We start from the raw sequence: 14,684 nt of genomic DNA, 5'->3' as shown, positions 1-14,684 counted from the left end.
CTACACGGCAATCAGACCCAGTCTAAGCGCTCACTAAGCGGAAAGGGTCGAGTCCAAGTGCATTGTCATTCAGGCTGCCTGTGGAATTGCACTGTAACCAAGCACTTCGTACTGTAGAGATTTATTCTGCTGAAAACTGCCTGTACGTGCGTCAATACGTGATACGACTTCTTGACGCAAAGATGACTTATAACACCGAAATGAATCGATCATCATCATCTCTACAAAATTTGGATTGCCTTGAGCAACGAAACTGAAACGAACATGGTCCCAGTTTGATAATGTAGTGAGATGCTGAACAGCGCAGACTTCAGGCAACCTGGAGATACGATAGAGACCGAAAATAAAGGAACAGGATTACACCTTCGATCCGACTATATGGTGGCCTGTTTCAGCATGCGCCAGGTATTAGATGCCAGGAGAAGTGGTGACTACAGCTCCTGATCCATAATGTGCATGATTGCTATAAACACCAAATGGCAGGTGTCTGCCAACCACCAGCGAACACCACTGTGATGTTAAACGATTTGCGCGCTAGCCTCTTGTACAACCATGCCAAGGGGGGAAGCGGCTGCTGCAGGTCACCAGTTAACAAGCCGTGCAAAACAGGAGAGTCGCATTGTAAACCGAAGGGATATAATTCAAGCAAGGATATAGTACCTCGGGCAGCACTTCTCGGTGGTATTAAAAAATCCAGTCTCACCGATGTCTTCATCTTAGCCTTCTTGGGCCTTACTCGCTTTCTCTGGGCTGCGAGCCCCTCGGTCCCTTTCAACAGTTTGTATGACTTTGCGTGTCTCGCCTTCGCCATGAACGATCATCGATAACGGTGGTCTCTTGCCGCTTTATGTCTCGTCAGCATGCCGTGTATTTATGTTACAATCCCGCAGGCAGCACTACCCCACGACACTCTCCAAACCCTACTCCTCCTTTGGGAGACCCGCACCAAGCTGTGAATACAACTTCATCTCTATCTTGTAAGAACATTCGGTTAGGGAAGTGCTTGCGCTGCTCGACAAGGGAACAGAGGGAAGTTGTGTCCTGTGGGAGAATGAGCGAAGGTACGTCGGATATTGCAGAGAGACAGACCTCTCCAGATAACGTCCCCGTTCCTATCAAATCCCCAGTACGCATGCGGCATCCTGAGAGTGTATGGAAGGCGAGCTGCAAAGATCCCATTTGGGATTACTACACCCCACAACAGAGGAAATAAAAATACGACGCACCATCTGCCGAAACGTCCAATACGAGTTCCTCAAGCACGATCTCGCCACCCCCATCTCCCTTTCTACCGATCCACCTGGAATCACCCTCGTGCTGACCGAGATATCATAAGTCGCATCTCCCTTATCCACAAGGTACGATGGAACCCTCCGTATGTCATGTGCAATCTTGAACGGTTCCAGCGCATCGAGGGTGACCACCCACGGACTGATGGTGCTTGCAAAATTCTTTGCGTTAAATGCTCCGAAGGGGAGGGTTTCCGGGATTTGTATATCTCGCGCTGTTCATGTACATAGTTAGCCTATGCATACGCCCGCCAGTGACACCAAAGGAAATTGAAAGAAGACGAAAAAATAACGCACCACTCCAATCATTCAGCAACACAACTCCAAATATATGTTTCTCCGTTTTCTCCACTGGCACGCGTTCAAAGTGCTTTGTCGGGACGCTAATGAAAAATGCAAGTTCGAGCTCGAAATCAAGTTCGTTTGTGGGTGCGAGCGAGAATCCTGTTGTTCGAGCGAGTGTCCTTGATTCGACGGGAGTGTCTGAGGAAAGGTCGTCGAGGGCTCTGTCTTCGAGGGGCCCAGAATACGACCTTTCTGGGGACGCACTAGTCGGGAGATGACCCACTGGTCGTACAATAGGTATACCGGAGGGAAGGATGGTAGATACGCGACCTGAGGCTGCACGAGGAGGATTGAACCTGTTTGGTATATATGAATTAGATTCGATAGTTTGGAGAAGGGTGAATGAAGAGATGTGTGGGACATACATGTCAGCATCAACGCCCTCATGTCCATGCCCCGAGTGCGTATTTTTTGCATGCTGTATCGCACACATCAGGCTATCCGTCCCGAATGTAAAAATCACATCTACATATTCAACACTTACTGTCTTAGAACTCGTGAAATCCGTGAAATCACCAATATCAAAAGGGAGGTGCATCACCGCTTCTATTTGCTTTACAGTGCAACGCTCAAGAAGGGAAGGGCTCGAGTGTAGGGGAGAAGAGGATTGGGACAAGAGTGACTGAATGTATGCACGTACGCCGGATGTAATGGGCCTCCCAAGAGCGGCGAAGGCATTAAGGGTCGTCTGCATTATGCACATTGAGTGGAATAAACATGAAAGGAAAATCACGAAAGTGGGATTCGATTACATGCATGAGGACATCACTCGGAAACGTTACTTCACAATCCATGAATATCCCCTCAAGCGCGAGGACTTTGAGGTCGAGGATTTGTTCCCCGATAGCTACACCAAGACGGGGGTGGGGCTGCAGGGCATAATCAGCACCGACTAATTGTTGGACATGAGGTGCTGGACCTGCGATTGGGTGGAGAATATGCCAAAGGGGATATTGGCTAATGAAAACGGTGAGTCTGCAGGGATAGGAATAATGCTTTGGGAGGCCATGTTATTGAAGGATGCCGATGAAGCTAAGAGCAGAGTGCGATTATCTTTGGCCTGCAAGATACTGAGGAATCAGGGATGCACGTGGACTCAGAAACAGATCAGCTGAATGAGATATATTTACATACCAGACAGCAACAAATTCTTTGCACCGGCGACCCATGTTCAAGGGCACAGCCACCATTTGAAGTACATGCGGGTTTTCATATATAAGAGATATCTCACAGAATGAATCATGAAGGCGATAGTCATACATGAGACGGGCAACAAGGCTGAGAACGTAACATAGTCGAAGAAACGAGTCGTTCAATGGGTCACACCAACAAGTACAGGTCCAATGTCTTCACGGCCTTTCCTTAAGTGGTCTTTTGGCATCGGCAAAATCCACCTTCTCTCTTGAACTTTCAGACCATCGCTGCCAAAGTACCTCCCACTCTCGAAGCACCAATCAAAGTTGGCGCGCACAAACTTTCCCAAGCCATCGCAGTACTCCCTAACCTGCCAGTCGGTCGGCTCCCCCCATTTCGGAATGGCTGCCAAGGCCTCGAAGTACGTCTTCTCGAGTTTTGTATGGTAATCCGTCACCCAGAGCATAGCGCCGTTGACATCCGTGTTAAACTCGTGCATAACAATTGTTACTACATTGTGGATGGCATCCCCACGCGCTTGCTCTAGATTGTAGGATGCGATGTCCTGTAATATCATGCAAATTTGATGAGTGTCATTCGCGATGTCCATAGAAAGACACTGACATTAGCGACAATGACCATGTCAACGGATGCCACTACCATATCCTCAATTCTTGGGTGCGAAATTACTTCATCCGGGATATTGAGACCCAGCTCCACGATGGCGAACGAAGGCCGTACTCCAACCGTTCTGCGGCGCACGTTGAAATAACTTTGGATGTCACGAATGTGATGTCTGCTTCGGTCAATGGCCTGCTGCACTACGCCCTCTAGATATTCATCCATTGCTGCGATGAACCGCTTCTGCGATTGACCACTAGCGTTACATATAGTACGTTCCCAAAATCTGTCGGTGTGATAGTTAAATCCCTACGTTGAATGTCAGATAGCAAATCACCCACTGGCGAGCGACCTCTCCACCGACCCACTCTCCTTTGGGACGTGGCTTGTAAGGGTGGCGCAGGGCATCCATGACGACGTCCTTCTGTTGACGGACCTCGCCCTCTTCCGAGACATCTGAATATTCATCTATAACATAAAAAAGATTCATGACATCGCAAGCGCTGCGAGCGTGTTCTGTATGGATCCGACTCATCAGTAAGTTGTTGACTGGCATACTTCTAGGGATCACCTTCGCACGCATCTGGGTAGGATAAACATCCAAGAATATCTGACGGAAGCGTGAGTACATCAACAGGCTTGTTATGAGTCATGTCTTACTGAAATTGCAGACATCGAAGGCTTGTTGTGCTTTGGGGCTGAAGGCTTTGAAGCTTTCAAGCCAAGCAGATGATTCAGCACCGACTTTGGAGTAGTGCTGATTGAGACGACGGGGAAATGGCCATCTTGCGAGTATGTCAGGTATGAAGATTTTCTTCAGAGACAGATCACATTCATCGCCAGCATTGACGGTCACCGATCCCCCATCAACGGGACGATCAGAGGCAACCATATTGTGCTGGTCCGTGGCCAACTGTGCTCCTGGACCTGACACTAGACGCGCGATCCAGGCAGGAAGAGTGTTCAAGATAAAAGTCGCGACGCTGAAAGAACTCTGGTTTGTATCCATACATGCACTGACTAGATTTTATATGTGCGACGTAGTGCTGCCGCCGTTGAGTCGGTCCTGGACCTGTTTCTAGTATCTTGTTGCCAGTTACTTGGTTTCTTCGAGCAATCCCAAAGAATTCAAGGTACCCACACTAACTGTATCGAATCGGCTTCGTAAAACCCATCTGAGGTCACAGTCAGCCGCCATTGTGTCGGTCCTGGACCGATTTCTGCTACCCTGTTACCAGTAGGATTTTCTTTGGTTTTTTCGAACAACCTCAAAGAATTCATGGTACCCACACTAGCTGTATTGAATCAGCTTTGCACACCCCATAATGCCATATTGATGCATCTAAAGAGAACTATAAGCCTAAATTGTGATACATCACCTATTGTAATCACACACTATCCAGACTAATACATCCTTCGATACATCTGATGGTGAATCACAAAAGGACCTTCCCAAGGGCTTCTTGATAGCGCCCATATTTGGCACGGCTGTTTCGAACAGCCGTGCCAAGTTGGAACTTTAAATAAGCGAGATAAATCTTACTTTGGAGGGCTGTGGTACATGGTTGGTTTCTGATCGGGAACCTCTCGTGAACCGCTTTGAATTTGACCTCAGCTGGCTCTCATGCACATGAATCACTGGTAGCGCCGTGGCATGCCGTATGTAGTACTGTAAGTAGCACAAGTGTGGGCCGCACAATGAGTCATACCTTGGAACAAGTTAACTTACTAAACCGGGATTGACTTTATCTTTTCTCATTGGAGATGTGCTTACCCTCAACTGACTTTGCTTCGCACCACCAAGCGAATTGCTGAGTCGCCGAAGAGCGCCCGAGACCATGTGTTATACGAAAAGGAAGGAGTCTACCGTCCCCTGTTATTCATCGGAAACTTTTCGGTTCCCTGAAATTGCATCACCCCAAGGTACGAGCAATGGTGTGAACAGTGGGCGCTTTGATAAGTTAGAAACTGGACTACACGAAAACAGATGAGTTTTTGTCGAACGAAGGTATTGGACTGAATCGGAACGTACATGGATATTCAGAGGAGTGAGCAGCGGGCGCAGTGTTGGAAGGTTAGACGTTGACAGACAGTGTCAGAGAAAGAATAACCGTTGGAACTAAAAAGATGGGCTCCTCGGGGTCCCGCACAGGCTTGAAGGAGTATGCTCATACCTTGAAATGACGTAACCTACAATATTCAGTGGTTACATATCATAGGTCCTATTTGCCGTTCACCTATGACCTGACATACAGGCATTGTTGTCATTTCTGTCGGTCGGAATCCGTCGTAGAGCAATGAAACTCGTAATGAGCACGAGCAAGCTCAAGTGAGTTTTTACCAACTCAGCTCCACACAAATCGATTTGATTCGATTCCGGCGTGACTCGCGTCCCAGTGGTTAGATCCGCAAAATTGAGAATCCTCATTCGTTACGAAGGTGGCTCTCCCGGAATCTCACCCGCATTGAGGGGAGCATAGTACCAGAATGGATTATCGGGATGGGCAGTACCTAAATGGTGCAAATTGTTCCGATGCTTGTAAAGAGGCAGGGATCATTTGATCCAGTATTCAGATTTGTTGGCTCGTTGTCTTGATATGTCAAGGGCAACCGAAATGAAGGGGAAGATCAAGTAATGCACGAGATGAGTAAAGCTCACGACACTTATCAAGCTAAAGGTCTCGGCGATCGAGGAATTTTGGGTGGTAGATCAGCAAGAGGGACGTCTGCTCAGTGCAACAAGTGCGGAATGGGCGAATTTGTGTCAAGTTGTAGACATCCACCACGGGACTGCCAGGGGTTGGAAGAATAATACCGGCGTATGAAGTGCATTGACTGACGATTCCTAAGTGTAGTGTTTCGAAGAGCTCGATACCTAGAGCTCCGCCCACTGCGGAACATTATACTACCACGTATGCTAGCACTGAACGTGCACTATTATCACTTTTTTCCTGGCAGATGCATCTGGCTGCCTGAGCCAACTGACGCACCTCACGAGCCAGATGGCATATTCATTTTGCCCCGTAACTGGGACTACTCCCCGACTACTCCCGCCGTCCAAAAAGAGTACTGTCCAAGATTTCTAACCTGTTCTGGTCCCAGTTGGCTATGATAACTTCAGATAGGTCCAGAGTGAATGTTGAAGGCATGGTAAAAGGAAAAAAAAGATTGTTGAGCAGGTTTCGAGCCTGCAGCAGATTTCTGTCCTGTCACGCTTACCACTTGACGAAGGCTGGTCAAGATGAACGACTGTAGTACGACATCACATCAGGCATTGACAGTAGAATAAGTAGGATTAGCAGACATTTTCCAACACAAAATGAAATAAAAAGACTAGTTCGATGGACACAAGACATGCCAGAATAAACGAGTCGAGGACTGGCGCCGGCGCCATTACGTTGCCAATAGCTGTTGACAATGCCATCGTGTCATCCACTATTTCGCAAGCGACAGGCGGGACACGAACCGTCATGACCTACCTCCCAATATTGGGGCAAGGTTCGTTGACCTTGGAGACGCGTGTTCGAGGTGTATCACCCTCCTTGGGGAATCAAACATCCATGACGTTGAACGTCGCCAATCGGGGTCACTGTTGCCATTTCATACGCGCATGCGCGCGGGGTCACCTTACATGAAAGAAGTAACACGAATCTGCGTAAAGGCCCTCTCTCCACAGGGAGTTCTACTCCCGTTGTATGACAGCTAATAGCCCAAGACCTCCGAGAAGCGCATATTTAAGTTGCGGGAAATCATTCTATATGGCATGATCAGCGTTATCGGGCATGAACGAGAGATCTATAAAAGACGCGCTACCAAGTGGCACGCGCATGTTCAAATGGGACGGTGAAAGGAGCTTACCATGGCGATTGTCACGTAACCAATGTATGGAAGGAATCTGGGGGTGAAGTGTGAGTGAACCGGTGTGGCTAGAAGATAGAATGGAAAAGGAGATGTGTCAAGCTGGGCAAGTTTGCCTTGGAACTTGAAAGAACAGAGTGGAAACAATATGACAATACATACCCGCGAACCTTGCCAATGATGTGTCTTCGATCGAGCCACTCAAGGCCCTGGTAGAGGTCAATGTCATCGACGTGATTGTTATCGCCTTTCGTGAGCATCAGTTGGTGTTCTCCTGGTGGGAGCTTGAGTTTTGCGAGTCTGGGGCGGGGTAAGTTGTGGTCAGCCATTAACTTGACCCCCGCAACGAACGACATACGGTAACTCACCTGTTGTTGAGGATGCGGTTCTCCGTAGAATTGTCAAATGGAATGACAACGTCTCGGGTCTCCAGGACGCGGTGTACGATGGGTATTTCGGCGCCAGGGATCCTGTATACTGTGATATCGCCTGTGTGGTAGCGTTGGCCTGGGGGGTTGGCGAGGAAAAGAAGGTCGCCACGGTAAAATGCTGGTTCCATCGAACCACTGTAGATGTAGGATAGATTAATACGCAGGATCCAGTTTAGGGTGGAGAGAAACGGAGGTTTCAAGTTGAATACCTAGGATCATACACACCTGAGGACAACGACAATTGGAGACTCTGTGTTCAGGATCAGGCCGAGGCCTTTCCATAGCATGAGGCCAGATGCAATGACGGAGGCGAAGTTGAGAATTTGGAGTAGAAACTGTAGGAACCGAGAATGGTCGACACATATGGGGTCGCGTCAAGGACACGTCGGCACAAACGAAACCAAAGAAAAGTCAGTACTCTACAGAATAATTGAAAACGCCAGGACAAACGTGTCGGAATCCTAGTCGACGGAACGCCTTGAGCTCATCTGAGAACATTACTACTGCACGAATAGAAGAATCGGGTAACTCGACGAGTGGTAAGAAAAGACAGGTTGTAAGTGCTGTGGCTATGCCTAGTCATAACGAAATTGGTGGCTGTACAATGATCTTGATGGCTCAACGTCCAAGCCCGTTTCTCGGCTTCCACTGCTCTTACTCCTCTGGCGGCCGTCACAGTATGGGCGGAATCCGATTAATTGTATCTTTGGATCCGCTCAAGACTCGCAGACCATCTCGACTCCAGTGGAGAGAATGCACTGGCTGTGTATGTCCAATACATTTTGCGATGACTTTGCCTGTTTCGGTGTCCCACAACCTTAGTGCACCATCCTCACTCCCGCTAACCACTTTTCTTCCGTCTGGGGACAACACTATTAAGACTTCAATGCTACATTGCCACCTCCCTGCCAGTCTCCTATTTGTTTGCCACTCTTCAAGTTCCATACCCGCAGTGAGCCGTCCGTTGAACAAGTCATGGTCTTCTGGTAGATGTATGGTGCCATGAACCCATATCGTGTGTCCTTCAAATTTCTGGCGGTGCGTTATCATGGATTTTTTCTGCCTGTCCACCGATGACTTGAACGCCATCAGCGTTCGCCACTGGATCTGCGATTCAGATCTGGTGACAAGGATTCTGGTCCAGCTTTCGTGGAGGTGCCTGTGGGTTTCGCTTGAAGGCGCTTGTGAAGGTAATTTCGCAACACATTTTCTTGAATATATTGTAAACGTGCATTGCGTCACAACTACAACTTCACAGCGGCTTCCCCACAATCTCCAAAGCCTCCCAAGTCTAAACCGCCACCAAAGGGCGAAGGGCCAACGCGTTCCCAAGCAACCTACTGCATCTCCTTGCAGGCTCTTTGGTACGTTTTTTCTCTTCTCTCTCACTAAGAGCATCATACAATTCGGCAGTTCCTCACCGTACCTTCTGATCTTCCTCCCGCTGTCCTCAAGAAGATTATGGTTCTCCTCCCCCGTCACAGCCTATGTCTCCTCGGACCCTCGGGCTGTTCCCTGCTATAAGTCGTCCTCCCTCCGCAAACTAACCCCGCCCCACCTTCGCATCTCCAGTCACCCCAGTCTATGGTCACGATGTCGCCTTCTCTAAATGGCTCAGCTGCCTCGCACGATAATTTTGAGGCTTATGGCAATTTCGACTTAGTTAAACATGTCAAGCTAGACTATATTGACATTATCGTATCAAGATGCAGAACCGCGTTGCTGGTCTCACTGTTGCCTATCTCCGCACTCTAAGACGCCTCACCAGATGATTGTGTCATCAAGTTTATCATGGGCTGCGCTTGTTTCTTCCCGTCTTTCACCGTCCGTTGTTTGTTCCAGTGCTTAAAGACTCCATTTCTCACTTCTACGAGGAACCACACCGGGGTACCTCGAATACAATCCAGGACTATCACCCATCACCTTCTTGCTCTACTGACGGATACCAAGAGGTTGCTGCGCGTGCTAGAGTTACTGAATGCTCGCGTAACCAAGGTATAGCTTTTTGTTCATTCTTTCCTGTTGTTTACCAATATTGCTGGTCGCCCTCTCTCGGAGGCTTTGCCTTCATTTGTAGTTGAAGATTCTGACGAAGCAGAATTGACATTTAACTGTTATTTAACGGGTCTCGGCGAAGAAGACTCCATCAATCACGAGAGAAGGCGCAGGGTAATGGCTCATAGCCGTTACGATCTTGCTGGCGAAAATGATAAGACGACGACGACCCCTCCCATCCAGACAGTGTATAAGATCATCCAAGGCTTTCATAATGCCCGCGGTCTACTCGAGTGTTGGTGTAAAAACTGGTAAGGTGCAGCGCATTTATCCAAGCATATTTTTCTCAATCAGCCCATTCATTGTCTTGGTCGGCTTCCCGACATGAATGACCCTTCAATTCCCGCTTGTATGCCCCCGTTACCAGTGTCCAGCAACTCATTGGCGTCTAACCTACCGTTTGTTTCTGATGCAATTGACGCATTCTCCGCGTTTCTTAGACCCTTGAAGGCGTTCAACTCCGTTTCTAATGAGATCGCAAATGTACAACCATCTGTCTCTCCTCTGTACGCGACTAACATGTCCACTCTGACTGGCATCGAGGCATTGGACGAGAGTGGTGAAGCTAATTCACGGGAACAGATTCTTCGTCTGTTGACTGGCAAATTGAACACTTCTACCTCACAACTAGTCGAACTTCCAGCCAACTTCCGCATTCGTCCACTTGTGACCCCGGGTGCAGGAGGTTTTCAACAGGAGCTCAATGTGAGACCAAGATCGTCTGTGTTCTGAAATTGTATCAATTGTTTCTGGACCGGCGCTCGGCTTGCTAACAACTTGCTAATGAGACTACTGTCGAGCCCTGTGTTTAATCATCATTTCCTCAAGTTTCACGCACTCCCACCATCAAGTCTATGTACCCCATCCACGCACATCTTTAACCGTCACACTCTCGCTGGTCGCTGGCACGACTTTCCTGTATAATCAGTTTTACTCCACACAGGATCTGTATTTTTCTTTCGATCATGGATGCTGTAGTTTTCGCTCTGTAATCATAGTCTTCGTACATTCGAACTTCGCACCACAGTTTGGGGACCTCCGCAATTCGATTTGTTTGCATTCCACGCCCCCGCGTGAATCACCCAGTGGCAGAGTGACAGTAGATCTTGGCGATTCAGAGACGCTCACCTTCGCCATCTTAGCCTTCACAGCTTCCGCTCTGTTGGTACATTTGCCGCTGGAAAATCAGTGTATCCTTTCTCAGTAAGATCGCCAGCGAGGTAGAATGTTGCACGGTCGGGCTTAGCAAGCGGCAGGTCGTATATAAGTCGGGCAGGGAGGTCAGGCTATTGGAAGAGCGTGGAGAGTAAGTAGTGATCGAAGCGGAATACGAAGAAGATCGACCCAGGCGCAGGAAGGGAAAGTTGTCAGTACTACGCATAGGCAAAGAGAATGGACGAAGAAGAACGAACACGGAGACACGGAAGGACTCACATTTGGAATATACAACCTGCCAAATGCTATCATTCCCCCGTGCTTCTGTGTTATCTCGATCGCGGTCTGTCGTGTATGCCCACCCGCACTGATAAACACGCTATTCTTGCCCTCCTTGCACCATATCTCACGCAGGAAATTGTTGCTATTCTGCAGTGGTGCATCCACATCAATGTTTCCGCCGACACGTGGCTCGGTGACGTGGAGGTAAGTGAGGTCGTACTTCCTGAGCTGGTTTACGAGGTAGGAGAATTGTGGTTTTGGATCGGGGAGGCCCATGTCTGCATAAAGGTCGGTCTAACATAAAATGAGGAACAGATACAGAACGCGCCTTGAAATGGACTCCACGGACTCAATCTAATGCTGACCCTCTCAGCACCGACTTCTTTTACAAGCGCATCTACAATCTCTATCGCAAGTCTTGCTCGCTTCTCGATACTCCCACCCCATCCATCCTCCCGTATATTGCTCACCTCTTGCAAGAACTGATCGATAATGTATCCGTTTGCACCATGGATTTCGACGCCATCGAAGCCTGCCGCGATGGCGTTCCTGGCACCAGTAGCGAAGCTGGTAATGTATGAATTTATCTCTGATTCTGTGAGTGCGCGCGGGACTGCAGTAGGGCGGGTGGAAAGTGGGATAGGAGAAGCAGATACAAGCGGGGAGTTATTCTCCTTGGCAAGGACATCCGGGACTGCAGCTCTCCCAAATGCCCTCAGTTGGCAAAATATAAAACTACCCTTCTCATGCACGGCATCGGTCACCTTTTTCCATCATTCTACCTGTTCCTGGGTATAGATCCCTGGGACAAACTCCCTCCCACCAGCAGCTTGGGAGATGGAGGTTGCTTCGGAGATGAGGAGTGTTCCCGGGACGGATGCACGTTGTGCGTAGTAGGTGGCTGTATGGGGCCCGGGGACGTGGGTGGGGTAGGCGCGAAGACGGGTGAGGGGGGCGAGTACGATACGGTGGCTTATTCTCATGCTACCCACTTGGATGGGCGTAAAAAGGGTGGGCGTCATCATGAACCTGGTGAGTAAGGCGCATAAGGGACATGCCAGGAGATATAAGTACTGACACTCAGCGGGGATGTCCAGGTGCGTGGATTAGAAGGTCGGCCGCCGCATGAGGATACCTTCCCACAGAACGATAAATCGATGCACCCCTGCTGGCACAGGCACCCACAAGATATTATACATGGGGATTACAAGGGTCAAGTTTAAATATGTCTGAGGATTTTGATCATGGACCGTCTTGCACGATTTACCTGCTCTGATCCCAGTTCGTGTGCAATGAGCATAGTAACACATACACGCACAGCATGGCTCTCGTACCGATAACACTCTGACGACTGGAACAGTTGAACTTCTGAAGTCCACCCGGGCCGATACCGCGATGATGGCTAAAACTGAGCTTAAATATGTAACAAATTGACAATATATATATTAGTAAGGTAGACCTTGCGCGCTTTCAGCAAACCTCACGTGCTGTGACCAAGGTGTGACATGTACGTTGGCCGGACGGGTAATCCCTTCAAGACCGAGAAGTTCGGTCAAAGTTCCTATTATGAACATTAATACCGCGAAGATACTGTACTTGCAGGTGGCGTACTAGTTTGATCATAACACTATGTAGATAATGCATACTAGGTAAATACTAAACAAAATTTACTTATAGTATCTTTGCTGCATCAAGCTCACTCAGGATTGAATCAGGAAGGACATGATGTCCATGATACCTTTTCGCTGCCCAAGCAGCTTGCTTCCCATTTAAGCCTCTGTGATAAGCGTCCATAAAGTGCCATGATCTTGTTGCAAACCTGCGCATCCTTGTCAACCTGGACTGAAACCTTCCTTTTCTTTGCATAATGTCCAAGGTCTTCAAGGGCCAAGTGCACCTTTGATGAACACTTGGGCATCCTGGCGGTGAAGAGGGTGGAAGGGACCTCCAGATGTCACTAATGGCATGTCTGGTGGCAAATTTGGACTCAGTGGAACCTTGATTAGCTTTGTAGACTAAAGATTGAACATCTTCTCTTGAAACACAACATGAATAAACAATCGGCAATGGATGATTTGTAGCTAGAGCTATTCTCTACAACTTATCCATCTCTGATTTTCTCAAACTGATCCTGTTACCTTTCCTATACACAATCAGTGCTTTTGTCACATTTTATCATGCTTTATCATGTGAGGTTTGCTGAAAGTGTGCAAGGTCTACCTTACGAGTGGCTGAGATCTGTGTGTGTGTTTTGTGTGTGTAGAATAAGTAGTTGATGAACAGATCCAGCGCATTGTGAAATGAAGCAGAGGTTACCATAGTACTGAGCAGCTGGAACATGCCACAACAGTGGATGGTAAGTGCCATGAAGAGAGCATGGACAACATGCTGTCAGATCCTTACTCAGCCAAGGATTCATTGAACCAAATATTCTTTAGTCCTCAATATGCGTCTCCTTTCCTTTGTCTCATCTGCTACTGCACTGTAACACATCAATGTAATTCAAGCTTCAAGACCAAACACTGACTCACTGCCTGAGTCAACCTTAGATTCTACATAAAAATGGTGCTTTGCACTTTCACACTGCTGGGCTTAACTATTTGGATCCTGCTGATCACACTTGCATTCATTCTTACCTCAAACTCACTACCTTTTGTTCAAACATCTGAAAGTCAGAACTGGAGATGTATTTCAATTACGATGTCAAAAGCAGATGGGCTTCAAGACCTCATCAGTGATGTGGGGTACTTCTACATTTACCATCTCTGCAAGTGTGTACCATTTATTTACAAGAAATGGAAATCCATTGTAGTGGGTAGCATGCCAATTTGCAAGTCCTGCTGGTCTTGTTTTGGGCATTTTGATGAGCTATGGGCGATGGATTTGTTTTGATGATCACTGTTAATCCAAAGCTCATCTAGTCTGCATTTTGCAGGTATGCCAGCATTTGAGACACTGGCATTGTGGATTGCTAAGTGAGTTGGTGGTAAGAGTAGTGGAAGAGGAATGATTGAGGGGATATGCCATGAGGCTGATGACTGTGTCCACATGTTGGAGGGAGCTCATACTTCCTTTGTCAATGTTTTGAAGATGGCCAGCAAGATTTCATTCAGCTGTAAATAACGTGTCCAGGTTGATTGTAAGTAAAAGGTGTATCATAAAGTAAAACATTAGTGTTTAAGAAGTTGGGTAAGGCCAAAGTACACACCTTCGCAAGTGTCTGCACAGCATATAACACAACAAGGCAAGAGTGCAGACCCTTCAAACACTACTGCCTTTCGAGCCAGGAGAGGAGATGATGATTCCAGAAAATTTTGAATATGTAGTTGAGCGTCTCATCCCATGGATTTGGAGAGTGTGAGAGATGAATAGCCCAGTTTTGACATGCATACTTGAGAGCATCTGAAGCTGATTGACTTCGTTCCAGTGCTTTGTTTGCAAAAGTCACAAAGGTATTCATAGCATGAATAATCTCCCTGTCTAGTGAAAGGTGAGATTCTGGCAATGCAGGCAT

General features: G+C 47.9%; 6 protein-coding genes across 6 annotated transcripts; 1 reads left to right on the top strand and 5 right to left on the bottom strand.

The window, feature by feature from the left end:
* Window positions 1-615: 615 nt before the first annotated feature.
* On the bottom strand, window positions 616-2,969 carry BJ212DRAFT_1343848 (uncharacterized protein). The gene is made up of 9 exons (XM_041335247.1): window positions 2,769-2,969; window positions 2,554-2,704; window positions 2,387-2,503; window positions 2,119-2,322; window positions 2,000-2,052; window positions 1,587-1,930; window positions 1,227-1,504; window positions 1,090-1,164; window positions 616-1,041 (listed from the first exon to the last, which is right to left on the bottom strand). The coding sequence occupies exons 1-9, from the start codon at window positions 2,894-2,896 to the stop codon at window positions 877-879; spliced, it is 1,515 nt and encodes a 504-aa protein (XP_041194716.1). The 5' UTR covers window positions 2,897-2,969; the 3' UTR covers window positions 616-876.
* On the bottom strand, window positions 2,947-4,281 carry BJ212DRAFT_1459482 (terpenoid synthase; the record flags this gene model as incomplete). Its single annotated transcript, XM_041338903.1, has 4 exons — window positions 2,947-3,333; window positions 3,393-3,675; window positions 3,731-3,938; window positions 4,050-4,281. 4 exons carry the CDS (start codon window positions 4,279-4,281, stop codon window positions 2,947-2,949), a joined length of 1,110 nt encoding a protein of 369 aa, XP_041194715.1.
* A 2,540-nt stretch (window positions 4,282-6,821) lies between these two features.
* Window positions 6,822-8,283, bottom strand: BJ212DRAFT_1343829 (uncharacterized protein). Its single transcript, XM_041335246.1, has 6 exons — window positions 8,129-8,283; window positions 7,904-8,013; window positions 7,616-7,813; window positions 7,410-7,547; window positions 7,248-7,284; window positions 6,822-7,143 (listed from the first exon to the last, which is right to left on the bottom strand). Exons 1-6 carry the CDS (start codon window positions 8,174-8,176, stop codon window positions 7,072-7,074), a joined length of 603 nt encoding a protein of 200 aa, XP_041194714.1. The 5' UTR covers window positions 8,177-8,283; the 3' UTR covers window positions 6,822-7,071.
* Window positions 8,284-10,057: 1,774 nt separating this feature from the next.
* On the top strand, window positions 10,058-10,465 carry BJ212DRAFT_1479159 (uncharacterized protein; the record flags this gene model as incomplete). Its single annotated transcript, XM_041339824.1, has 1 exon — window positions 10,058-10,465. One exon carries the CDS (start codon window positions 10,058-10,060, stop codon window positions 10,463-10,465), a length of 408 nt encoding a protein of 135 aa, XP_041194713.1.
* Window positions 10,466-10,537: 72 nt separating this feature from the next.
* On the bottom strand, window positions 10,538-12,692 carry BJ212DRAFT_1495228 (uncharacterized protein). The gene is made up of 4 exons (XM_041341525.1): window positions 11,953-12,692; window positions 11,499-11,910; window positions 11,168-11,448; window positions 10,538-11,019 (listed from the first exon to the last, which is right to left on the bottom strand). The coding sequence occupies exons 1-4, from the start codon at window positions 12,193-12,195 to the stop codon at window positions 10,879-10,881; spliced, it is 1,077 nt and encodes a 358-aa protein (XP_041194712.1). The 5' UTR covers window positions 12,196-12,692; the 3' UTR covers window positions 10,538-10,878.
* Window positions 12,693-12,841: 149 nt separating this feature from the next.
* On the bottom strand, window positions 12,842-12,997 carry BJ212DRAFT_1267996 (uncharacterized protein; the record flags this gene model as incomplete). Its single annotated transcript, XM_041330693.1, has 1 exon — window positions 12,842-12,997. One exon carries the CDS (start codon window positions 12,995-12,997, stop codon window positions 12,842-12,844), a length of 156 nt encoding a protein of 51 aa, XP_041194711.1.
* Window positions 12,998-14,684: the final 1,687 nt, after the last annotated feature.

Source organism: Suillus subaureus (assembly GCF_016647635.1).
Source record: "Suillus subaureus strain MN1 chromosome Unknown BJ212scaffold_10, whole genome shotgun sequence".
Lineage (NCBI taxonomy): Eukaryota > Fungi > Basidiomycota > Agaricomycetes > Boletales > Suillaceae > Suillus > Suillus subaureus.
The sequence above is the reverse complement of the archived record's forward strand: the minus strand, read 5'-3'. Positions and strand labels throughout refer to the sequence as shown.

Coding starts and splice junctions, on each gene's coding strand:
- BJ212DRAFT_1495228 (XM_041341525.1), bottom strand. CDS start 12,195: ATGATGACGCCCACCCTTTTTACGCCCATCCAAGTGGGTAGCATGAGA. Junction 11,449..11,498: donor TCCGTGGAGTCCATTTCAAG/GCGCGTTCTGTA, acceptor ACCTTTATGCAG/ACATGGGCCTCCCCGATCCA. Junction 11,020..11,167: donor GCAGGTTGTATATTCCAAAT/GTGAGTCCTTCC, acceptor CTCTTCCAATAG/CCTGACCTCCCTGCCCGACT.
- BJ212DRAFT_1343848 (XM_041335247.1), bottom strand. CDS start 2,896: ATGTATGACTATCGCCTTCATGATTCATTCTGTGAGATATCTCTTATA. Junction 2,053..2,118: donor ATTTCACGAGTTCTAAGACA/GTAAGTGTTGAA, acceptor TGTGCGATACAG/CATGCAAAAAATACGCACTC. Junction 1,505..1,586: donor GTTGCTGAATGATTGGAGTG/GTGCGTTATTTT, acceptor GTACATGAACAG/CGCGAGATATACAAATCCCG.
- BJ212DRAFT_1343829 (XM_041335246.1), bottom strand. CDS start 8,176: ATGTTCTCAGATGAGCTCAAGGCGTTCCGTCGACTAGGATTCCGACAC. Junction 8,014..8,128: donor GTCGACTAGGATTCCGACAC/GTTTGTCCTGGC, acceptor CGGTTCCTACAG/TTTCTACTCCAAATTCTCAA. Junction 7,548..7,615: donor AACCGCATCCTCAACAACAG/GTGAGTTACCGT, acceptor ACCCCGCCCCAG/ACTCGCAAAACTCAAGCTCC.